The following is a 27,340-nucleotide window of genomic DNA, read 5'->3' on the forward strand; positions in this document are numbered from 1 at the left end:
TATATTAGATGCCGCTATCACGACTCACTTATCTGCTTTCGATTTCGAGCCATTTTGAAAATTGCCATTTATTTTCGCGTTTCTAAACGGCTGACACCGGCAAGCCACTAGATGACTTGCGATAATGGTACCTCACGCAAAATAATATTGTCTAGGGCGCTGTTGTTCCACATTTCAATTATCTTTTATCTATTTGAAGATATCACACAATTACTGTAAAATTAGCGGTATTTTAATTTCGCCGGGATGAGGCCTCTTAAATGAATATGCAATCGAAGTGAATGTACAAAAAAAAAGTAACTGGTCGTATCGACAATACTGCACGAATCGTACGATGCAACATGCCAGGAAATAATATTTAAAAAAAAAGAAAAAAGTTATTCCATCCTTAACTGCTAATCTCTCTTACATTGGACATTATCCAAAGAAGCGATGACGATTCATATGCAGTCTGTCACATCCCGATGTCATACATAACTTCTCCTCTCCCTAATTTTCACAGGAAAGAAGAGGCGGGGTTTGGTCGTTGACGTAACGGATGGACATCCGTTGGACGAACGCACTTAGAAAAAACTACATATACACAAGAACATATGAATGAATGAAAAAAAAAAAAAAACAATCTGTAAATGCTCTGCTGTCAACTATCTATTCACTTCCTCTAAAAAAAAGTGTCATAGACTCACTCGTGTTAAGAATTACTTATTGAACAATATGAATAGATATAGAATGCAGCAGGCTACTTTAAAACTTATCAAATCGAGGATTGAATGTGAACTCGTATCGTATTTTATTCAATTTAATCTTAAAATATAATTAAAAGTAACTAAACCGACGAGAGCTGGGATTATTCTCTCTTTATGCTTAAACAACGATATAAATTTACATCCCATGGCCACGAGGATTAACATCCAATAACCATGCTCTCTGCCATCTTTATTATTTTATCCTATTGGTTTATATGGAGAATTATTTCTCTATTTTTTTTTTTCTTTGAAATGAACGCGGACTTTAATAATTTGATTTTCTCGCTTTCTTTTCCAAGTCTATTAAGTGTACCTTGCTTTCCCAAAATGCATTTACATTATACATCAATTTAAGATTATTTGAAATAACTTATAAGAATTACAATTATACATTAAAGAATGTAAAATTTTCACAAAGGAAGGGATATTTAAAGATGTGAGTAAGCAGTCAATGAAATTATTTATTCCTTGAAGTTTAACGTTCCAGTTAATACCGAGCTCCCTTAAGGCTATGTGGACGGCGTACGCGCCTTTGGCGAGGGAGTCCCAGTGAAAGCTCATGTGGATGGGATTCTACGTTAAGCTGTAGGTCCACATCTCATATGGTCTCGTTGCTGAACGAGACGCAAAAACTCATATCCAATCTAATCCCTTTCGGTACTGAGGCTATGAGACGAAAAACTTCAATTTAAGGCGTAACACGATCCACCGTAATGAGTTCAATGATCTCCCACTGGGAATCGAACCCGAGTCCACATACACCAGGAAGGTACACGTGCTAGCTACTATAGTGCTGCCAAAATGTCTTGAGCCGTGGCAAAAAAAATGCAAACTAAAGCTCACGCCCACACGTTCAGCCAATAAGGGTTCAGCTGTTGCTACTAAGCAAGAGAGCTTTGGCGAAAGAAAGTGGAATTCCTTCAGCCGATAGCAGCGCCTGGAACGGAAGACTAGGTGTCAAGTCAATGTGGTACATCTTTAGAAAATACGGTGGCTCAGTGCTAGAGCATTCCTCTCCGGTGCGAAGAGTCCCTGGTTCGATGCTCACCCACGAGTTTCTGATGGACAATATCGTGTCCGTTGTTTGCTTTTTTCTTTGACGTTCTCTCGTTTCACCCCACATTCTCATTCCACCAATTATTACGTAACATTCTTCTTCTACACCTTTTTTTTTCTCCAGTCACCTCGAGTCGGCTTTTCGGAACGCTGTTCTTCACCAGTTTTTATGTTGTGTCAAATCCACTGAGACACCACATTACACCATACAGTTCTTACTAGATTGTTTTTTATGAGATAGCGCACAGATAAAGTGTAAGACCAAATGTTCATGCTACATCAATCATTTCCCTGCTAAGCAGGTATAATTTTATTGAGGAAGTGTACAAATATATCGTCGTTGCGCCTTGAAGAACCGCTATGTGACGTTTTTGTCGAAAATGAGTTATGCTGTGCAAATAAACCTAAAAGTTGTCAGACAGTGTCCTTTATAATGTGATAAGTGAATATTCAATTGTTTCGCCACAACAATGAAAAAATAATAGATTTGAAATTAAAGGCTCTAAGTTCTCATCACTTACGTATTGATCCTCTATGTGCTTATAAAGGCGCAAAAAATAAATCAACATGAGCTACGTAAACTTAAAATAATAATATAATATTGTTGGAGCAAGCTACAACAATGTCTAGTGCATAATATACGCAGAACCAATTTTTTTATATTTTTCAAGTGTTTTCGTGTATATTTGGCAAAATGTTAAGTTTAGAATGTTTTTTGCTTCTCCTGAAAAGTTGTGGTTTTAACACATAGCGGTTCTTCGAGGCGTAGGGACGATATGCTGTGTTAGACAGTGTTTGGAGAGGGGTCCGGACCCGGTAGACCCCCCGCTGAGTACGCCCCTGGTTATAAGCCGAAGTAACGTTCGTTCAGGCAGTTAAGTAAATCAAATAACTTCTTCCTCTCTAGGTAGCGTTAAAAATTCAATGCAATTCAACTATAAACATACCACACAAAGCATAAACATACTCCAAACGGATTTATGTCGCTATTGAAAAAATTCAGTTTTCCACTGTCCAAGTGGTATCGCACAACTCAAAACATGGATTAATATCGCTGGACGCTAATGGCAAGCTTCCGAGAAAGCGAACTGAAATGTAACTACAAATAAAACACGACTCTAGTTCCCTTTTTATTGCATGCAGTCGTTACACACGAAAAAAGATTTTTAAAAAAATGCACTATTATTTCTTTACGGTCATCGGCGTTCACAATGTTATATCATTCTGATCCAAACTCTGACGCAATATCTATATAGTATGTTATAAAAATATGAAAGTGTAAAAAGAAAACAAAAATAAACTGTTTGTGAAAGCCGGTTGGTTTGAAATTTACTGTATATATTGAATGCAGTTTAAAAAAAAAAAAAAAGAAAGAAAAAAAGAAAGTTTAATATTTCAAAATTATGTCATACCACTGAAGAAAAACGGAAATAAATGACAAAGACACTATGATGCAATGTCGTCCTTCAAAAGACTACTCAGGATGTCTACTGAGTTTCATTTTCAAAATTCCAGTATATTTCCAGTATATTCAATATAACTATCAGCAAAATTCCTGTACCTAATACAATGATTTTTTAAAGCTCCTTAAGAATAATCACACTCTTGATGATTTCAGGTTTGTAATTGTTTTACCATCAAAAGAATATTTTATTTCTAATAAATTTAGTTAAACTTCATTTTTTTAAATACAATGATTTTTAAAACATTTTTTTAAAGGGCCTCCCAACTCCCCTCACAGCTCTCCATTCCACCAATTGCTTTAAATGTCTAATTACAAAATGTATACAACTCCTGCTTTGGAAAAAATTACAATCTCGATTAATACAAAATTGTTTCTAAGACTATTAAACAATTACAAAAAAGTATTGTTGACAAATTATCAGTTTCATGATTTTTCCAGTATGTGGATCAAAATTTCAGTATATTTCCAGGATCAGTAGACACCCTGCTACTAATATGTGATCGAACCTGGTAATTTCATCAGAAGTAAGTGCTCTACAACCAAGTTATTGGTTTCATTATATACTGGTTCGAGTCGTTCTTACATCGGTCCTCCACGAACACCCCGGCAATACTCAACGGAAGTTGATGTTAACACTTTGAATGGTGTTCATCAATTGCTAAATGGCAGGCAAGTACTCATTTAGCTAGTTCAATCTGATGTATAAAGCGGCTAACCGGCTTACATAGACGAAATGCAAAGGGGACGACACACAGCACACTTAGCACAAAAACGGGACATTTGCACTATTGAGGCATTACTGTGTAATGTGTCTGCCAAAGTAGTCAAATTGAGGGGCGTCTATCGATCATTGAAGGTTACATTGTAACTCTTTCCAATGCACACTGCAGTTGTTCCAGCCTAGTTAAACAGTATCGCTAACCGGATGTTTGATGTTCCAATGTAAATGCTATAGTGCAACGACATGTAGCGCGACCATAAAGGTGCGCGCAATTTCTGCCCTCTGGAGACTGTCTCAACAGAAATGAAATAAAATACTCCTTGTACAGTTAAAAAGAAGTCCTCTTCAGTAAAAAGTAGGCTGTCGGGCAATCGTCAGTTAGTCGTCCCATAGAACACAACCAGTAGTGGAAGGACGGAATATTATAGGTGAACGAACACTTCAAAGTCGTCTACAGGTATATACATGCCTATAAGCTTCTGTATTATCTACAAGGAAATTCAGTTTTTCATATGCTACAACATGAATAAGCAGAATACGATATGTATCGAACAATGTTTATTATAACTGAAAACACAAATAATAATATTAGTAACTGATTATTATTAATAATAAACTGACTGGTTAATTTCTATTTTCTTGGTATACAAATTATTTACCTATCTTTTGCCTGTCTGTAAATATCAAAAGGTTGAAGTCTCTTGTTTTAGAAGTCATGTTTACTCTTATATCCACAGGTCCTCGTCCAAGGATATCGCATCTAGCTTGAATTAGAATTATACAATAAACAAAAACACAGATACAACTAGAAAAATGGAAATTAAACTATAATTTTTACTTACCTTCTTAAAAGAAAATAATTCTTTTTGTAGTTTTTGTCTTTCTGCTGAGGGTTGGTATCCCTTCCCTCGTATAAACTTCAACATTTTTCTGCAAAGAATAAACATAATTACTTTCAACTTTTTTTTAAAAAATAGAATCATTATATTATTTAAACATGTAATGTCAACATTATATGAGAAGAGATCGAAAAGTAATGCACCCTGCTTTAGTTTTCTTTGTGGGATTAAAGCCAGGTTATAAGTTGGCAGGCAAGAGGCAACTACTCTGAAGTTGATGCTAGAGACTATCGCCTTGGCGGAAACAATGTCGTTACAAAAAGTACTGCGTTTTATTATCTACAAAAGGAGGACGTGCAATCGGATTCTTATGGACTATTACTCGTCTGATTTTTCTCTGCATGCGGCGAAGTTGGGAACTAACTTCCTTGTTTACAAGTGGTAGGAACAACATGGCAGGGTCGCGAGAGGTACTAGTTTCTTGACATTTCTTTTATTGTCAGGTTTTCGAGAAAATCAAAAGGATATGAACAGAATCAAATTTGCGTCACAGTAGTGTGTACATATTTCAAGTCGTTTTGCAAGAAATATATAAAACTATTTGATATAGAATCAAACATTAAAATATCTAGATGGCTGCCTGACCTGAAGACGTCCTGGCAACCCTGTAAAGGAATACGGAAAACCATTCCTGCCTTCCCTCCCACCGACCCCCTTCACCCAGTGCCAAAACATAAACACAACAGCAGCGCCACTACAAAACAAATGTACGGACTCGTGCGACGGGTAATATGTCAAAAACTCAGGCTGAAATGCACATGGTGGAAGAGTAGGTGGAATGGTGGTGCTGAATGCATGAACTGTATATGTTGCAAGTTCTTTCAGGAGGATCGGTGAATCTTACCGATCTGCCTTATTCCTGTCAAAATGCAACCGCTCCAACACCAGTTATTACAGATGAAGTAGGCAATTCAAAATGACGGATACAACTAGGAACTGGCATGGAAATTCAACTTTTGTATCGAACATATTGTGTATAAAAATTCGACTTTTCAGAAGTTAACGCGCAATGGATATGGGTGTCCAAAAACCCGACAGACGAGCAAACGGGTTAGACAATGCCATCTTTGGGCCACACCCTGTGTTACGTATACAAAAGAGTATAGTTTTCTGGAAGGTGTTGGAAGAAATTATAGGTCCTGGGTGTTCCTCTACACTTCCCAAACAAAAACAGTACGACTTCCAAGAAATTCAGTTACCTATTCTGGATGAACGGAAAGTCCTACTGACAGTTTGTTTGGGCCAGTAGTACATTTTCATGATGTTCTTGTCACAACTGCAAAAATGGTCTGGACCTCAGCAGTCATCATGAACCTCGAATTCACACCCTTTCGACTTTCTATTATCTCCCGAAGCAGTCTATGATTCGATTCGATTGAAAAAGTTCGATGCGTTGTCTGTATGTGAGCTTCCAGTTTTCATTGCGTGTTGGCTTCACTATACGTACAAATTTTGCCCACGAAAAAACAAACTTACTTTTCGACCACTCTCTACGTAACCAATTTCTTTACAATAGGGTTCCCATATATTCTTGTAAACTTTTCATGACAATGGTTTAAATATCTCCATGACAAAAATTAGTTTATTTTTTTCACTTCCTATAAAACGCGTCAGTCTATGAAACATGCGTGACCAAATACATTAAGTTGGTCTACAAGATACAGAATTATACGTGAACTTTTTATTCGTGTTGAAAAGTTTCACAGTCTAACTCCAAAGACTCATTAGATCCCGGTAAAATTTATATGGAACCTGCAAGAAAGTTCACTCTCTAGAACTAAAAAAGAAAAATCGAAATCTGTACATCTGCGTTGAAATTATGCATGAGATGATGGTTAATTACGGTATTAACACTATCAACTGGTGAGGAGTTTCATGGTCTAGTCCCAATGACTATTAACCGTTGGGGAGTTTCATGGTATAGCCCCAATGACTAGCAAACGTTGGAGAATTTCATGGTCTAGCCCCAATGACTACCAACCGTTGGGGAGTTTCATGGTCTAGCCCCAATGACTACCAACCGTTGAGGTTTCATGGTCTAGTCCTAACGACTATTAACCGTTGGGGAGTTTCATGTTCTAGCTCCAATGACTACCAACCGTTGGGGAGTTTCACGGTCCAGCCCCAATGACTACCAATCGTTGGAGAGTTTCATGGTCTAGCCCCAATGACTACCAATCGTTGGAGAGTTTCATGGTCTAGCCCCAATGACTACCAACCGTTGGGGAGTTTCATGGTCTAGCCCCAATGAATACCAATCGTTGGAGAGTTTCATGGTCTTCTCCCAATGACTATCAACCGTTGGGGAGTTTCATGGTCTAGCCCCAATGACTACCAACCGTTGGGGAGTTTCATGATCTAGCCCCAATGACTATCAACCGTTGGGGAATTTCATGGTCTAGCTCCGACTACTATCATCAGATTCTAAATGAAATTTATATGAAACCACCGCGAGAGCATACTTCCCCAAACAAAAAGCTGTTAACAAAATTGGTGCACTTATATCAAAACTATGCGTGAGCATACGTGTACACACAATTATGGTATGGACACTGTAGCCACTGAGAAGTTTCATGGTCTTGCTCCGAAGACTATTGTTAGATCCTCATGAAATTTATGTGGAACCACCGGAAAAGATCATAAAAAAAAAAAACTAAAATCAGTGCAGGGAGTGCATCTATGTCGAAGAATTATGCTTGAACATGCACAACATATATATAAACGGCTAGAATTAAGAATCCTGTCTTATTTTAAATCGGTTAAGAAGACGTACGTAGCTCAGATCAGAGACGCCACCTTTCTACATTAAGAGACTCAAGATGCTGTAGCTCAATTGATTGCAGTGTTAAGAACCTAACCACTAATCATGGCACAATACACACTGTCATAACTTAATGCATCTGTAAAGTACTATTTTACATTGTTGTGTTAATTAATCCCTAAATCCCGAATAACATGTTTACTTCAAAGTTGCCTTCATTATCGAGAACGACTACTTTGTTTCCCCTGACATTAAAGAACTTTTCAATGATTTCCTTGATTCTTCCCTGACAAAAGTCAAATTCTTTGATATTTTCCGACTTTCCAGGTCTTTGTAATCTCTGTACAAACCAATATCTACATTCACACTATAATCTTTCTTTATCATCACACATATAGGGGAGGACTGAAAGAACTTGCCATAGAAGCTAAATCAAAGGTGTGCACAGGTGGGGTTTAACTCTTCCCTTCTTCAATAAGATATTATGGAACAATAAGCATTTACTTTATTAAGATATATATATATATATACAAAAATCACGTTTGTCCTGAAAGGACATGAAACTAAGTGCATGAACTCCCTTCCTTTGATGAAATTCTGCTTTGTTATATTCTCAGAGATGTCCCCACTAAATTTACTGTTTTTCTCTCAGACCCAGCAGACGAACGCTGCGCTAGTGTTGGATATAATGACCAAGGATGCTTATGCTTAGTTCTCCAGTCCTGAGAAACATACGAAATAAATTTAACCTTCAGGGAAAAAATCAGTAATCAATTCTTAGCAGCATTGATTGATATGCCACTGCAATCCAGCCAGGACTATTGTTCCTACCCAACGCCCTAAAATTCAGCGAATGTTCTGTGTCTTTCACGCGAGCTTGGCAACTAGAACCGATGTAAATGTGCTAAGTCAACAGTTTAAGGATTAATTTTATTTTGTGAAATTATTACATGCACAATTTCTAATAATGTCTTTACAGTACGCAATTAGAAGGATTAGTGGGTAAGGAAAGAACAATATTAGGTAAAATTATAAAAGGATAAACTGATTAAGACATTGTTTGAGAAAAGGAGGTGCTGGAAGGTATGGTGGAAGCAAAAAGAGGGAGGGAGCGAGATGCTGCAGTTGATCAACGGTACTGAAACAAAATGCCTGTATCAAGACGAAGGGAGATAGTGATGCATGAAAATGAAATGAAATCTTTGAGTTTTACGTCCCACGGTTATGTCGGTTAGGCTAAAGGAGACGGTGATGATGAGGAATGAATGAAATGGTGGAATGAAGAAAGTGGGAGGAAACGGGAGAACCCCGAGAAAACCCACGCACATGGTGTTTGTCCACCACAAAGTTCACTTGGCGAGGGCTGGGATCGAACCCGGGACCCCAAGCACCAGAGGTGAACGCGATAGTGATGCATGGAGCCTCTCAGTTGCAACAAGAAACTTGCCAATAATGGCAGAATGGCAATAATGATAATAATGATGATCGTGATAAATGAATGCTACCACAAATACTTCATAATAATACATTTTATAAGCTACTAGCAGTCTGCCCGTTCTTCGCACGGGGAGAACATGTTTCATTTTGGACATAAAGGGCAATGGGAGCTGAATTTGGATTTAAACGGCACAGGCTAATATCGGTCATTTTCGATCATTTTACATATTCGCAAAGTTTCGGGGCTGATTTTGTATTTAAAAGAGATTGGAAGTGTCACTGTTCGTCTCAGCGACCTCGAAAACTGTGGATTCGACACTAATATCTGGCATTTTCGGTAATTTTTATACATCTCCCCCAAGTTGCGGAGCTGAATTTGGATCTAAACAGTGTCGGAAGTGTCACTGTTCATCTCAGCGACTCCTAACACTACTGATTCAACACTAATATCGGTCATTTTCAATCATTTTTTAAATACCCCCGTCCTCTTCCCCTAAGTTGCACCGTCAAATTAAAATGATGTAAAAAAAAAAAAAAAAACATCCCAGGCCCGAACCACATCTGTTGATAATTTGATCGAGATCGGTCGGGTGGTTCAAGAGATATGAAGTCTCAAAGACAGTCATTTCCATTTCTATTTTCATTTTATTTACTTATTTATTTTATATATCTCCCCCTTTCCTACATTGCACCGTCAAAGTGAAATGATAAAAACCATCCCAGGCGCCAACTTCATCTATATCGAAAATTTGATCGAGGTCGGTTCGGTGGTTCAACAGTTATTAAGTTTTATTTACTTTTACGTATCTCCCTCTCCCCTTACCCTAAGTTCTACCGTTAAGGATAGTTAAAGTGACAAGTTTTGCCGATAGATGTCATTACAGTCTTCGTATCTCATGTATTTTTTACCTTTCATGAAAATACACGGTTTCTCTTACAAATTTCAACCTATAGACTTCAAATTTTTAGAGAAGGAACTTCATACCTTATTGAAGGCAACAATCCGTGGCAAATTTTTATTTAGAATTTTCTTCATTGTTGAGTTGGATGTCCAAACCTTTAACGGTGGAACTGCTTCAACCAAGGATCTTATAAAATAGAGGATCTGCCCTTACAACAAAATCTAGAAGCCATACGTCATAGTTTCGCCACCCCTACTCTGTCCACTCCAGCCAAAAGGATCGCAATGTTTTGAGCCAACAATCATGGCGGAAACGAAAGTAGCCAATCAGACGATGGCATAAACGAGAGTAGCCAATCAGACGTGCCGATTCTCGGTTGTTGTTGTTTTTTTGGCTTCATTGATTTAATAGGATGAAGATATATATGGGCAGATTCTCTATTTTATAAGATCCTTGGTTTCAACAAAGAAGAAAATTCTAAATGAAAAATCGGCACGGATTGTTACCTTCGATAGATTATGAAGTTCCTTTGCTAAAAATTTTAAGTCTTCAGGTTAAAATTTGTAAGGGAAATTGTAAATTTTCGTAAAAGGTAAAAAATACATGAGAGAGATACGAAGACCGTAGTGACATCTATCGGCAAAACTTGTCCCTTTACACCAACCTTAAAGTGAAAAATGAAACCATCCCAGGCCCGAACCTAATCTATGTTGACAATTTGATTGCTATCGTTCAGGTGGTTCAAGAATAAGCATAGTCACTTTCAATTTTGTATATATTTGATTAGAATTTGTGCAATCTACATCTTTTAAAATTCTAACTATATAGCATGATAGCAATCCGCTTGAATTTACTATTTTTTCTATATTCTTTGGAGTAATGTTCAATCTAAAAGATCAACAAGACCAGATCTCGACGACTACTTGTGATCTGCAAACCACAGTTTGAGAAAAACGCGCTATGGTAACTAGTGCGAGCTGTGAAATTAAAATCAAGTATAGAGTTCATCAAGGACCAAGGCGTATTGTGCAGTTGTATTCTGTGCCGTCCAACCAAAACCGCAGTATGGTAATAATGCTTCCAAATTAGTTTGCTATGGCTGTGGGAACATGAATGCTTCTGAGCTCAGTTACATGTTCTCAAGACGTGATGATCTGAGCACGATGTAAACATCTTTCATCACGTCGCCATCTTGTGCAGTAAAATGAACTATTTACAAGCAATAAACAATGGTATGCACATTTTTTATTCTGAAAAAAATGCGAGACACACACACAAGACTATTATATTTTGACAATGCGTGTGTTTATACTATAAGAAAATCTTATGTAAATATCTTGAACTATGTAAATCGTCGACGAAACCAAGATAGCAGACTGGTCAGAATGTACTAATAGATCACAACCTTGACCTTCAGACAATGAACTTGTCCTTATGACTATCGGACAAGCGTACAAATAAATAATGCACATGTTTATTCTTAGCTTAGTTGCCAACGCTAACATTTTGTACTAGAGGAGAGTTTAGTGTCCCTTTTAGCACCAAGACCTCATGAGACGATGCTCTGAGTTTACAGTAAAACTAGAGTTGCCACCTAAGAGGGGCGTGTTATAGGATGGGACTCCAAATTATCCAAAACACTTACAACATATATGGCGGAAGTTCTTGGCGAATTTGTACATTTCCACCAACAACATGTGCCTTTGACTATCGAGATGGCATTATCGCTGAAGTGTTTCGTGTTGGGAGCAGTGAAATCACCTTCAATGATGCTAGTCTTTGACCATCTCAATAGTTCATAACTTCTATTCCAACCAACCACAAATAAGCTGACGCAACGAGTTTTCTGTTTCGCGTGCTTTTGCTATAAAATTTCCATTCATACATCTTTCTATTATTCTTAAATCTATTGTTACAACCTTCCCTTCCTTTCTATTACAAGAAAATCGCCCCTTTTAGAATCGATCCAAGCATCACGCACACGTCAGACGTCATCGCGTACTAGTCGTCGAAATAACGTGATCCTGGCTCGATTGCGGATCAAACATTCATTTCACACATTCATGTTTAAGTACGTGGTGCTAACTGTCCGTATTGTGAAGACTGTATTGTCCCACTGAGTATTCGGTACATTATTGTACAGTTCTCGCAACAAGATGGTCTCAGTGGATGGTATTCGGAACTGTCCGAACAGTCGTATTCTCTTACCAGTGATATTGTAACATAACGTGTGCCCAAGGACGTTGCCATATTTTTGGACCCCTTTTAACTGTGATTAATGACTTACACATATGGGTTTGGGGGACCACTTTGCTTCTCTCTTTCTCCCCCTCGCCAACGAAAAGTAGATGCTCCGAAAATGAACATTTTGACCAACTGCCTGCATATGGTTTATTCCTTCTCAACGAAAGAAGAAAGATTTTCTAGTGAAAGTGTCATATAACAAAACAACAAGCCATTAGAGTTTCCTGGTTACTTTTTTTCTTCGCTAAAACATTTAAGACACTGCATTCCTTTCTCAAGTGACAGAAAAGATCAGCTTTTACTTACCCCCTATTCTAGCCGAGAACTATCAAACAGTTCGAATTTCTTGACAACACTGGATTTCAGAAAAAAAAATATCTGTTTCATTACCGTGTAGTGGAAGAAGGAGGCTAATAGGTCAATTTTCTATACCATCCACTAAGGCTCTTAAACTTTTGCAAAAAGATTAGAAATGTCCAGAATACTCAGACCTCAGAGAACCATTTTACGGCTGCCTAAAATGTTACTGAGATTGAAACAGCTCACTACTGAAGTCTCTATTAACCCTCTGACTACCATTTTTTTAAATGTGAACGATCTTTTATATGTACGACTCCTTTCATGTGGAATATTCCTGACATCTGTACACAGTTTTGTAAACTAAACACAGTCTCCTGATCACATCTGACCCGATGGGATAACAACATGTATCTTTTTTCTAAAAACAAATTCCCAACGATGTTTGTATTATTTGCATAGGACGCTTGTATCCCGTTGGTAGTCAAAGGGTTAAACTTTAACAATCAATCAATCAATCAACGACTTCGCCAATCAATCAATGTCTTGGCCAGGAAGGAGCACAAACAAGCTTTTGAATCTGTCATGATAAACTCGCGAAGTAAAAAAAAAAAAAATTTAAAAAAAACAGACAGAAGCTAACACTGAACTGTTACTGAACCAAGTTAAACATCGTCCCTTTCAGTGGCCCTACAGCTTAACGTGGGATCCAACCACATGAATTCCCGTCGAGAATCGAACCCGGATCTCCCAAACTGCAGTATCGTACGTGTTCTATGCGACAGAAATTTATAACAATCACAATACCTATGTGGTTCATGTTAGCTTTTCTTTAGTAATTCAACATAACTCTTAGCAGAGCATAAAGTTTTTAATTTAAATATTGATGTGGAAGAGCTTCGCCAACCAGAAATGTTTTTCTTTTTCCTAACTAAACATTTGGTTTCATCAGACGTGAAGACCCTAAGATGGCTCTAACCATTTGTAATTTCAATGGTGATTGACTACAGCAGCGTTTCCCAACCTTTTTCAACTTGCGGCACACTACAGGTGTAACTTGAATTCTCGCGGCACACCCATATTATATATATATATATTATACAATACTACTATTACTATTATTATTTATAAATATAAAATACTGTGGTATTTTTATATGATTACTTATCTCCTTCTTACAGAGAAGAAAGCTCGATCACTAATTTTCCCCCGTGGTAAATCATTATGCATATTTTTTATTCTAATTTTAAAATAGAAAACAATTGGAATGAAATATAGGACTCGGGTTTTAAAACTCCACTTTCTCTTTCGAAAACTGTATCTAACCTTTAACTAAAAGGGAAGATCACTAAATAACGAATAAATAAGCAAATCTCCTATACTTTTAAAACACAAATGTAGGTAATTTGTATGCATGTTTGCTTTGTTGAATTTATTGAATGATATGTTAAAATTTCAAGTTACGAAATAGTCTGCAACAATAAAGGAGCAATAATGATCATGACAATGATAAATACGTTTTTCAACATTAAAAATGTACAGAAAAGTAACACAGTATAAAACTTTAAATTGTAGATTTATAGTAGAGGTTCATAGTAATGTGAAATACAAATATACATTTTCCCCTGTCTTGTAATTTGGTTCCTATAGAATTGATAATTTGTTTCGATTTTATCGCGGCACACCAGCGGCCCATTCGCGGCACACCGGTTGGGAAACGCTGGACTACAGGGAGCCAATCAGCGTTCAGGGCAATCTCTTAGGGACTTTGTATACAGTTATATGGAACTCCCTCTAGCATTATACTGGTCTGATGAAATCAAACATTTAAATAGCTGGAGAAACTGTTATATATCAACATTTTAATTAAAACAATTAAAATTTTTCGAAACAGGCTGTGGACAAGTACGAAGAAAACTATATGGTAGAAAATGAAAGAGGAAAGCGTTGGTAATAGGAAGGAAGGAAGGAAGGAAAAGAACAATACTGGATGTAACTGAAAAGTGAACAAAAAAACTGGTTCAGACACTGTCCGAAAAATAACTGCTCTGAGGAGCATGGTTGAAGAAAAACACTGGAAGTATGAACTACAACTGCTTACGGCATTAAAATAGATAACTGCTGCGTCAAAGGACTGTAGAGCACGAAAAAATTTCATTTTGTGTCAAGTAATCTGCCAGAGATCTCATTTATATTAATGGTAATTATGTAGCTACATTGGTCTTCGGAACAGTATACAGGGTGTTTCAAAACAAAACTGATAACGTTGGGAAAGTGATTCCTGACACCAAGATAAGATTTAAAAAAATATAAACCACCTGGGTGCAAAACGCTTTCTTTTCGGAGTTATAGGCTGCCAAAAACATGAAAAAATTAACTTTAAGCTTCAAAACTATGGGGCCTACCTTAGTTGGGGGTCAAGACTTCACTTAGGAACTGGTATCCAAATACCCATGTTTTAGAATCCTGCCGTACTTCCGCGACAATTTTTATAGAGGTAGTTGGTGAGTACTTCAAATTATATGCCCGTAGTCAAACTCAAAATTGTTGCGTGAGTCCCTTAGGGATTCTGAAACATGGATTTTTGGATAGGGCACATATTAGTTTCTTGACTTGACTACGGTGGGTCCCACAGTTTTGGAGCTATTGACCTTTAAAGTTCATTCTTTCATGTTTTCGGCAGCCTATAACTCCGAAAGGAAGCATTTGTGCACCCCAGTTGGTCTATACTTTTTGTCTTATCTTGGTGTCAGGAATCGCCTCATAAACGTTGTCGGTGTTGTTTTGAAACACCCTGTATATGTCAATTCAGCTTTTAAGCACAAACCGGCAAGATTCTTCTGATAAACATACAGATCCCTTTGGTTTCCTGACATTTATTTCTCTGAAATAGGCTCTGATAACTATTTTATGTCCGTTTTACTCTACAATTTAAGTCATCGAATGAGATTGCTGAAATCTGCTGCTAACAGCAATGTACTTGTTCGCCATTTATCAAGATTGCAACACCAATCTCTTTCTCTCTTATAGATAAGGATAGCATCACTCTGGAAACTCGATAATATTGCACTAATGATAAAAGTCTTTAATCACCAGCGCAATTATTCATTGTTTACTGTACTTTAAACGAAAATGGACTTCGTTACATTTTAAGGTCCAAAGTGAGCAATGTGTTTGAAAAGGCTAAGAGTATAATTGTTAGTACAATTCTGGATGCAAGATTTAAACTAAATGAAATCTTCCAGCTTTATGCCCCTTAGGCTACGGAAGACGATGATTTAGGTAATTTAATGACGATGGAACAATTGGTGGAATGGAAATGTGGGAGGGAACTGGAGTACACTAAGAAAACCCACGCATACAATGCTACGCACCACATTTTTTTCGGCCCGGAATCGAACCAGGGACTCCACGCATTAGAGGCAAGCGCTCTACCACTGAGCTACCATGTCCTCTATCAAGATTTAAGAAGACTTGTAGAAGAATACAGTAAAGCCTTGTTTCTCCATTGAGCTGAATAAAATATTAGTTTCGAACAAAATGTCCAGAAACAAAAATAACCACAATTATAGTAATAAACGCTGCTTAAGACAATAAAAGGATCATGTGAAGTTTCGATTTCGTCCGGTAGATGGCAACCACTGCCGGATGACTGCTGGCATCTAACGGCACGATATATAACTTCTAGTATTCTACAATTATACATCTTTGTTTCATTAACAGAAAACGAGATATGCATAGCCACCGCTATAAAGTCATGTTGCCCGTGAAGATACTAACGGACGTACTCTATACTAACGAACTCGAGCGACAGTCTCTCGTTATCTATTGCAAAGTACAAAATTCCAAAATTCGTTTTTGCTGAAGAGTTACCGTGTGGAGTAACGGCCGTACACATGTACTGACAATTATAATCTCAAAAGAAGTGCTTGCGTGATCCTAATAAAAAAAATAATATAAATAAAAGGTACGGGACACCGTACTAAACATTCTCGCTCCAATTCCTTAATTAAACCATGCTGTGCTGCAGTTATTAATGAAACATTTTCCTGGGGAAATAACTAACTCTATGGCCTATGGAACCAGGAGGTTCAATGCCGCGTTCACAAAAGCTCCCCAACTAGCTTTTCTGGTATTCCGAATTCTGTAAGGATGTTGTACAATGTTTCTCTCCAAACAGGATCGTAAGTCTTTCTAAATCAATAAATAATTGATGTTATCTTGGTATTGTCTTCCCATTCCTTTCCGAGTATTTGTCGAATTGTAAATATCCGGTCGATAACTGATCAATTTCGCCTAATCCGCAATGATAATCTAAAATAATTTCATCTGCGTATGTTGTCAATCTTGGTAATAGAATGTTTAACAGGATTTTATAAGATACTGTCAGAAGGTAGGCGAAATTCCTCGATAATTATTTCGATCAATTTTGTCGCCTTTCTTGTTAACTGGAACAATGATTGATTCTTTCCACTCTTGTGGCAATTCCTCCTTGTTCCAGATAACGAGTTCCTGTGTATCTTGTTCCACAATTTCTCCCCTCTACATAAAATTAACTCAGCCGGAATTTCATCTACACCAGGAGATTGTGTTTCTTTACTTTTTAATAACGATTTCCACTTCTATTCGGTTAGGCTCTGGAGTATACGGTTCTGCTGTGTGCATTTCCTTTTCTCCAAAAACTAATGTTTGTGTTAAGCAAATTGACAAAGAAATCTCTGCACCTACTTAAGATGGTATCTGTATAAGTGAGAACTATTCTGTTGGCTTTCTTTTATATATAATCACGAGTTTGATACTAAATTCGTTGATGCCCTTATACATATCCCGAACGTTTTTGTTTTCACTATTATCTTCGTGTTCCTTAATTTTGACTTTCAAAAAAATCCCGTTTCTTTGTTCTAAAAGTTTTAGAAGTTTCCCACCTGATATATACGAAATTTTGTGTTGTTATTTCGTTCGGATTTTATAGTCAACGCAATTTTGCCTGTTATCTCTCCTCTGCTAGTTTAGTACACTTCTGGTCGAACCATAGTTTGTTCTTACGTATTTCTGCGTGTATCCATTTTTTTCCTGAAATTTTTAATACTATCTCTAATTTCAATCCCAGTATCCTCAACACTAGTGTACTCCGAACCTTCTAAAACCGAGAATCTATTCGAAACTTCAATCTGGTATTCTCCTCTCACCTGGCTCTCCTCTGATTTCCGTGAATTAGACCCCTCCGTTTTCAGATGCTGAATATTTCGTTTATTCGATAATCTCTTTCTTATTATCGCTGTTACCAGGCCCGCAACCAGTCAGAGTTTGGGGGAGGGGCAAGTCATTAAAGATTTTCTTACAAATAACTAAACTGGGTTTTTTGTATTAATAATAGCATTCTGTGTTAAGGACTGGAGGGGCCAAGAAAAGTTTAAGGGGGGCCAGACCCGCAACCAGAGGTGCGGGTCTGGCCGTTACCCATCACGATAAAGTTTTTCGATGTGACGAAGTTCACGAGCCTAACACTGCTGTCATCACTTTCCTTATGCAGACTTTCATTCCTTACAATCGGTTTGAAAGTATCGTCTCATCCTACCTTCGCATTGCCCGCAACAGAATTTTGAAATGGCATCGCGGGAGTTGGTCAAATATCCGTTCCACTTTTTCTTAAAAATCTCTCTTTTGTATCGTCATCCTTTCCTGGTAAAATACGAACAAAATCTTAAGGCCTTTTCAGAAAACTTTACCGAAAGAAAACCCATCCCGAAAACTAAACTACCCTCTTGTAGATTTTTCTAAAAGAAATTACTTATGCCATATGTTACGGCTATTAATGAAATATCTGTCTATAAAAGGATAAGAAAAGCGTACAAATTTAATGAAAAAAATCCCAAGAGTAAACTACCCCTTGTGGATATTTCCATAGAAGTGGGTTATGCAAAACTATAATAATAATAAAGAAATATTTATTTTTAAAATATGAACAAAATTGTTTCTGAGAAAGTAGTCTGAAAAGAAAACCACCCCAAGAGTAAATTACTCTTGATTTTTTCCGTAAGATATAATTTATATAATATTAATGCTATTGAGAAAATAATAATAAAAAAACTCACCGCCAAGAATAAACTAGCTCCCGTACATTTTTTCAGCACAAATGGGTTATGACATTTTGTCAAGTTAATAATTATGAAATTTATTTATAATATTTATTTATGAAATATGAACAAAATTGCGTTGTTTTTCAGAAAATGGTTTTAAAAAAATCACTAATGAAGTATCCCTTGTAGATTCTTTTCAGCACATATGAATTGAGGAGTTTGATGCAATAAAGGCGTAAGTCTGAAACATGCAGTTGGAGAAAAACGATGTTGAAAATTTAAGTAGTGTTTTTTCTTACATAAGTAAAAGAATGTAATAGGCAGTATTTTATTCCGATATTGAATTGAAATGTTACCTGGAGGCTAAACAAACATGGCAAAAGCCACTAATGTGTTTTGATGCAAAAGGGGCGTAAACTCGCTTACGCCCTTATTACATCAAACTCCTCAATTATACTGGATTATCACGTTACTAATGAAAATTGAGAAAAAAAAAGCGCATAACTCGTTTTTGAGAAAATCATCCGAACAAATTTAACCCCAAGAAAAACTAACCCGCGTTCATTTCTTTTTCATGATAAATGAGTTATATATTGTATATTTTGAAGTTCAGAGCATTCCCTATCTTCTATGCAACCTGGACAGCAGCTATGAATTGTGGGTCGCCTATGATAAAAGAATACGTAGTTATGGTGTAATCCTCTTTACTGTCTATACCGTAATCCATTTTTACATGTTTTCAATTTTATCTTAATATAAATTATTGGCCTCTATGCGTATTTGTAATTGTATGTGTGCTTGTGAGGGTAGTGCATGTTTTTCTCGAGCATTAATTATATGTATTTGATTATACAATATGTAATTTTGTCATATAGCCGTAGATATGCACAGTGGCGGATCCACGGGAGGCAATCGTCCCCCCCACCAGAAGACGAAACTTTCTTATTTTATACATATAAATAAAACCCATTCCAGAGTTTGGAGCTGTTAAAAGTAGCTCTAAGTAGCAGTATGAGAACCCACCGCCCCCACAGAAGTCGGTCCTGGATCTTCCCCCTGGATAAGCATTATTATGATTATTATTTTTAATACTTGTAATTATAAAATTTACACTCTTCATTTGCGTGGTTGAGTAGGAGACAAGGTATGCTTAGCTTCTCCATGTAAAATAAGACTAAATAAATGAAATATAACAAAACTGAGAAGTAGGAGAGGAGAAATTAGAAGCGGTGCTAAGTTTGTGAAATAAAAGCAAGGACAGGAAGGGTGAAAGAAACCTTTAGAAGGAAGAAAATACCATTTTGTGGAACCTTCCTAAAGAACTGAGAGAAAGACACAGTGCTACATGTGGAGTATTGTATTGTATGGAGCAGAAACAAGGACATTACGCAAAAATGATTGGAAGCTTTTGGAATGTGAATGTGGAGAGGAATGGGAAAATTAGCTGGGTTGAGCGGAAAACGAATAAGAGGGTTAGAAAAGAACAGTTTTAGATATTATTAAGAAGAGGAAGAGAATCTGGTTGGGACATTGGGGAAGAAGGAATTGTATCATGAGGGACGTGGTACAGGATATGGTGGCAAGAAAGAGAGAGAAGGCGAAAGAGACTAAAATTAATGGACGATATTAAAAGAGAGAAATCGCATGTGAAGACGAAGAGTAGACCGTGGAGCATGGAAGCACCTCACTTGCAGCAAGTGACCTGCCAATAATGGCAGAATACATATGATGATGATGATGATGATACAAAAACATAATTGGAAAATCTGGCATAATATCAATTAGCATTTAGCATCAACCTATTCTGTTCTTCGGTAAACAGTTATGTATTTGTGCCGTGCCCCTGTAGAATATGAGCCTAACCTCGAATTGTAGAAGAAAAATTGGTATCAAGCAGCACGAGTCGGACAGCACCAATTATATCGAACTTCTAGCTTTCTTACGGTTTGGCTGGACACATGCTGTCTTGTGATCCCACCAAATTATTTATCATATAGCAGCGTTCGTAAGTTCATGTAAGCCCAAAATCACATATGGCTGTTGAATGCTGCATTTGCAGCTTGCCTGCTAGCCGCACCAGAAAGAAAATCAACACACTACCTGTAGTCTTTGTTAAATTCCCATTTCCATATCACATTACTTCGCTAATTTGTTTCAACACATCTGACGACTTTCCTCGTCGGCAATCCTTCCCCAGGTAAAATGACTAGTGGACATGACCTTTATATGAAGGACACAAGGGCAACAATACTTTCTTTCTGACATCACGACTTCAACTGATATGGTTCCTCCTTGTAATACTGGTTTATTTTCGTCAGTTAATGCTCCTTTCAAGTTAGTTTACATATGGACAGTTTAAAGGGATACTATCAACATTTAATATGGGAATGCTAACAGGATTTATACAGATTAATCAGAATTTCTTTTATATCTGTATTTTTGCTTACCCATTTTATTACCTTAAAAAACAAAAATAGTGAAGTAATTATAATGCAAAGCTGGAAGATAAATTACGATTAGTTTTTCTTCAACCAAGTAAATAATCGCTTTAGTAGTGTCGTCCACCAAAATCAGCTACCTTCCTTTGCTCATTTTAACGAAATTTATGGGCCTTATGCAGCCGTTCTGACGCGTGATTAGTGCCATACTAAAGACCGACCAACATGTTTCCTGCAGTAGTCAGGCCTTTAGTACAATGCTAATCATATGCTAAAACGACTCTGCATAAGGCGGTATGTGTCTGTTCTAGTTTCACGGATAAGAAAGGTGTATATTCTCAAGCAGCAGCCACACACTTGCAGTAAAACTTGAAGGGCCCTATGTTAGTCGAAGTCTTTAATATGGCGCCAATCACGCGTCAGAACGACTCTACATATGGCCCGAACACTTTACATCATTAGTGTTGAAAGCTACAGCTTCAATAAGAAACCTACAATTATGATTTGGAATCAGAATCTGTACTCTCTACGCGGATCGAACGCCAGACTGGCCGTACTAACAACGAGAATGCGAACTACCTGCACCCTAATAACGTAAACAAAAAAAAAAAAAAATCTTTCAATTTATTTACGTCTGATGCTTATACCCTGTTGGGTAAAGGAGACGCAAAATCAATGAAAGTAAACGGTTTAAAAAATTAGTGCAACGAAAATGTGGGAAGAAACGAGAAGCCGAGAAAGTTCACGGACAAAATATTGCCCATTACAAACCAATGACTGAAATCAAACCAAGGATTCCTGTAACAGAAGATATCAAACTAAATCATGAAGAATCAGTGGTTGTTAAAAGTTATTATGAGCATTTACTTGCATATAATGATCAAAAAAATATAACACTATAAGTTGAGAATGCTCGAAGAGCATTGCCAGAACGAACTTTTAAAGAATTATTTTTTTTTTTTTTCGAAATTGTAAATATATTAATAATTATTGACTCAATAACTGGCATTGGTATCGATCAACACCAATATGATCTCTCTATGATTCACGGTTCCCGAAATATGGCTCCTTAAATCTCCCGAAATCGGAACTTTTTTGGCCAATATCCCGGAAACAGTGTTGTCAGATGGCGGGAAATTTCCCGGAAAATGGGAAATTCTTAGCATTGACGGGAATGCGGGAAATTCTAGTTGAAATGGGGAAATTTTGTCAACTTTTCTTCCTTTTCATGTCGCATCTTTCTCACTCCTTATCTTCATCTCTTTGTACATGGAATAATACATGGATTGAAAGAGTCTTTGAAGGTCAAAAGAACCAGAACAGTAAGAGAAGTTTATACATAGCATCATATAGATCTGACTGTTAATCGCACCAATATCTATTTTCTGCGACAAGAAAGAAGGGCGATTTATGGCAATTTGCTTACTATGTTTGTTATGGCCAGCCATTCATGGAATGTTAGGGTGGAGTAAGGGGAAAAAGGGGAGAATATAATGCTTGGAAGTACCACACACACACACACACACACACAAATTATTTTTCTCTTTACACCAAAAATTACAGATAGAAAATAGCAGAATGGCCCTATAATAGATTTCTCTTACCGCAAGAAAAGAAGTGCTTCTGATTGATTGTTCATATTTATTTGACTTTAATTTGAAATTATTAATATAATAATGAAATAATAATTAATGATTAATATTCTTTCTTGACGGGAAATTTTGCATAGGATCGGGAAATTTCAGGGCTTTGGGCGGGGAATTTGTTATTATTCTGAATCTGACAACACTGCTCGGAAACGGTAAGAGTCACGCGAAAATGCCATCATTTCCTTCAGTTAATTTTAGATGCTTCATCGAATAGAAGACTCAAAATTCAAAAAATTGCAAATAACAGACAGACGTAGAGAATTCAGTAACGAATTTTTAAAGCTCTTTGAAAATGAACCTTCTTCTTTAAGAGTTGATTCTTTTTTGCTCCTGACCTAATGACCTCTAAGTATAACTGCCACCAGCCATAAAGACAATTTGGAAGCTCTCATCTGACTCTATTAGTACCCAAGTCTGTCCCTTGTTAAGCACATTAACAAGAGATTTTCTGACTGCAAACCTTCTATTAGCACGCGCACGAGTAATGCATCATTTCCCTTCATTCTTGAGGGTAAACAAACCGACATGTTATCTCAAAGATTTCTTCAAATACACCATTTATAAACTCTATTAAGCTTGGAAATCTCTTCCCCATGATTTATCTCTTTCTACAGAAGTCATTTTTTTCTCTTTTTTCCCCCCACTCTTAAAACACACAAACTAAGGTGCGGTTATCAATGTTTACATGATGATAAGAATGATAATTTGTTCAAATTCATCCAACCTGCGCCTCAACGCTATATTACAGCAACTACTTCACACACTACACAATGCACCTGTCAGTTCTAATTTTAAGTACATTATACAATCGGTTCAAAAAGTATAATTCGTTTCTTGTGAACATTTGAGGTTAAACTTAACTTTAACTAACTCTTCCTAACAAAAATACTTAGCCTATATGGACTTTGCACTGCAATTAACCGACAGGCACACAATTTACTCAGTACAAATTTTTTGATAAGTAAATAGTTTTCTTTCGCCGTCCGTAACTTATCATACTTCCACACTGAATGATCACCAGTTCAATTCTAAATTGTGCATAAATCTTGCGTCTGCAAGGGGTCGTCTTATCCTTTCATACATTATATGCTGATTATTTTACCACTTTCATGCACAATTTTCTTTAGCCTACCAGGCATTCAACTGAATCATTCGATGTTCTATTACACCCAAATAAGGCGACTACTAGGGGCTAACACACGGTCGAATCGAAAAAAGATACGTATATGATAAACGCGTACTCAAGGTTCCTACTGATCTGGAGAAATCTATTTCCCTGACCTTTTGACAGGAAATTTCCTGACTTTAATGACAACTGTCGGATGACGCTGACATATAAATAAGAAATAAATAACGGTGAATATTTATATTAAAAAAAAAAAAATATTCCATAGAGAGAAACAGTAATCAATTGCTCGTACGTACATTCCACTTACCTCCCATAAATATTTAAGCAACGTTCCATATAATGGTTGGCTAAACTGAAACTGGTGTACAATGTTACAAAAAACGTATTTTATAGAGTTTCCCTGATTTCCAGCCTTTTTCTCTGAGTTTCCCTGGCTTCCGTGATCAATAGGTACTCTAATATTCTTACGACTAGGGTTAAAATCCTATTTCTAGCGAATATATTCTTTCTTTTCCAAATAGTGAAATGAATGTCCTGGCTTTTCAATGACAACTTAAATTTACATCTACTGTATGTTGTAGCCTCCTCTTAGCCAAAAACTGTCACAGAATTGCAATACGGTTAAGGTTCTTCGCTAAGCTCATTTCCGCTCCCTCCCCCCCCCCTTTCTCACACATTAGTGACTACCTTAAAAGACAAAGAAGAATATCAAATATGTAGAATGTAAGCCAGCTAACATCTACGAAACTCTATTATATGTAGTCAGCGAAAAAAGTTATTTCCATTTGATGAAATTAGTTTTGTAAGTAGCTTCAGAATGGAAAAACAATTTGAGTACAGTTTTCAGTAAATTAAAAAGAATGCAACTTTCTGTACGCTTCAGCCGTTATTCTCAAATTAAATATTACCAAACGGAAAGAACTTTTGTCCCTGACTATACTAATGATTGTTTCGGGAAGGTTCTAGAACATAGGTCCCCCTTTATAAAACTAATGAAATATGTTTTACATAGCTGGTTTTGGTTCCTTTTCGCTCCTTATTCCGTTCTGTGTTCTTTTCTTCGAGTTTTTTTGGACTTTTTTCTTATCGTTGAAATATTTTATTACCGAAACAAAGAACACTGAACTTCAATCTTTGAATAGTCCATTACCACGTTAGTTTACCTAACCACACTAATTATCTATTGTTTTATACATAAAGTAATAATAATATTTTAATTAATTATAATTTTAGATGAATGAAGTATTTTTGTTATTTCTTTGATTTTACGTGCACAAATTTTATTTTATTCGAAAGTCCGTTCAGTTTCGTTTTCGTATTCGGAGTCGATGTTAAACTGTCCATTGGGGGTAGACGCAGTAGGTGACTGTATTGTGTGAATCTGTCAAAGTATTTATATATTCCAAATATTGCTTTACACCTCGTGTGTTCTGTGTACATTTTATAGTTTCTTTTAGTGTTCTATTTCTTGATTCTATTATATTTGTATGTGTGTTTGGGTTTTATGGGTTTACAAAATGTTTTATGTGGCATACAATGTAGTGTTCTTTGAAATTCATTTATTCACAACGGGTATATTGCTTTGCATTGTCTGATGTTAATGATGTTCCTGGTTACTCTTGTTTTTTAGGACAAGTCGGGTGAACTACGACAAAATAAATGATTCGAAATTATTATTTAACCGAAATTGCACTTGCATTGAAGGATTTCTTCTAATAACATATATTCTAAAGTAATATACGTTCGGGAATGTGGGGGGGAGGCTCTGCCTCCCACTGTTATTTTATAGTGTAGACTATTGGAAGAAATCCTTTTATGCAAGTGGTATTTTGGTTAGTTACTAGTTTGAAATAGTTTACTTTGTCGTAATTCACGTAACTTGGCCTCTGGGCGGTGGACCTGTGCTCTAGAAGCTCGCCTTAAATGTAAGACATTCAGTAGTCTAGTCCCCTGAATTGTGCGAACAAATGGAAGTTTACCGACAACACCACCGTATCAATCTGCAATATTTAATTCTGAAATTATTTTGGAGTATCCTACATTTAACTAATTCAAAATAACCCTTAATTCTCCATATACCCTACTATTTAGCTCAGAAGATAGCAGCTGAAAATTCACCTTACCACTTAAAGAGGCAGAATATTTCCATTTTATTTTATATTTAAAAATCTGTCTACTTGCAATATTTTACAAACCTTCCATTAATGCATAACACATAACAAGATATTTCTTTAAATGTTTTCTATGAAACAAACCATGAAACAGGATATAACACAGGTAAATGCAAAGTTTAATTTTGTCTAAAAGTAAAATGAAATATTTGAGTTCTACGTCCCACGATTATGCCGTTCAGGCTAAAGGGGACGGTGATGATGAGTAATAAATGAAATGGTGGAATGAAGACAGTGGGAGGAAATGGAAGAACCCCGAGAAAACCCACGCACACAGTGTTTGTCCACCACAAAGTTCACTTGGCGGGAGCTGCGATCGAACCCGGGGCCCCAAGCACCAGAGGTTTGTCTAAAAGTGTCAAAATTAATAGCACACTTTCGAAAAACTCCTTACACCTAATCAAAATATCTTTCAAGTATTATACACTACCAGCAACTGGAATGGTAAGACATAATTTAACGACTCTAACTCAAACTATTTATGCAAGCCTAATAGAGTGTTTCTACCTAGATGCACTACTGCTCGGAGAATATGTGGCTGAGGTAGTTAATTCTGAGCATCTCATAAGATAAAGACCCATAATTAATTAATTAAAGAATAAGTTAAGAAAGAAAAAAACATTAAAAATTAAAATCACTGGCACTTCTCTAAGATGATACAAAGGAACACAATGTAATTAGACTTGGAACCAGCAATACAATCTTGAAGTAAGTTTGGAAGTAAAGCAGCACACTTCCAGCAAAACATATTATTTGCATGATCTTGTATGATAATGATGTCCCAGGTAACTTATAACAGAGTCGCAACTTCCTGTACTGCACCTTACTGCAGAAACTTACATAACTATTGTATTTTAAAAAATGTCTTGATCGAACAAGAGAATAAATATGATAACTGTTCAGTTAACACGACAAAACATTGGAAAAACGAAACTGATTTAACGGTTGTCTTCAATATACGTTCAGAGCTTGGTTTTATGTTATTTCTTCAGTGCGTGTGAACTGTTCCAGGATATAATTGAAGGGGGGAAATAATAACCCTCAAAATCGTGAAAATGAGTGACACAGCCTATGCTGCTTGAGCAGGTGAATCTGTTATCCCTCGAAGAATTACCGAGTTTGGTGAACAGATGACACAGATATGGCCAGTTCCTTACAGGTTTCCGAATAGTGTCACTATACGTACCCAAACATTCAGAGCCTTGTATCTCAAAATCATGTCACTGTGGGATATCATTATTTTCCCCCGACGTCTTCAATTATTAATTTGTGAGTTCTCAAATTTAATACACTTGAAATATTACAGTCACAAGCATCAATCAGCTCAAATGTTAACTTGAACTGT

General features: G+C 36.6%; 1 protein-coding gene across 4 annotated transcripts in view; it reads right to left on the bottom strand.

Moving 5' to 3' along the window:
• Positions 1-27,340, bottom strand: part of l(2)gl (LLGL domain-containing protein l(2)gl) — a 243,921-nt gene that overhangs the window by 213,015 nt on the left and 3,566 nt on the right. For all 4 annotated transcript variants that reach the window (XM_081747438.1, XM_081747437.1, XM_081747435.1 and 1 more), the window contains exon 2: positions 4,831-4,918. In XM_081747438.1, the coding sequence (XP_081603564.1) occupies positions 4,831-4,914 (84 nt within the window). In that variant the 5' untranslated portion in view covers positions 4,915-4,918. The remainder of the gene's footprint in view (positions 1-4,830; positions 4,919-27,340) is intronic.

The sequence above is a fragment of the Thermobia domestica genome, unplaced genomic scaffold (assembly GCF_964235325.1).
Source record: "Thermobia domestica unplaced genomic scaffold, izTheDome1.hap1.1 HAP1_SCAFFOLD_239, whole genome shotgun sequence".
NCBI classification, from domain to species: domain Eukaryota; kingdom Metazoa; phylum Arthropoda; class Insecta; order Zygentoma; family Lepismatidae; genus Thermobia; species Thermobia domestica.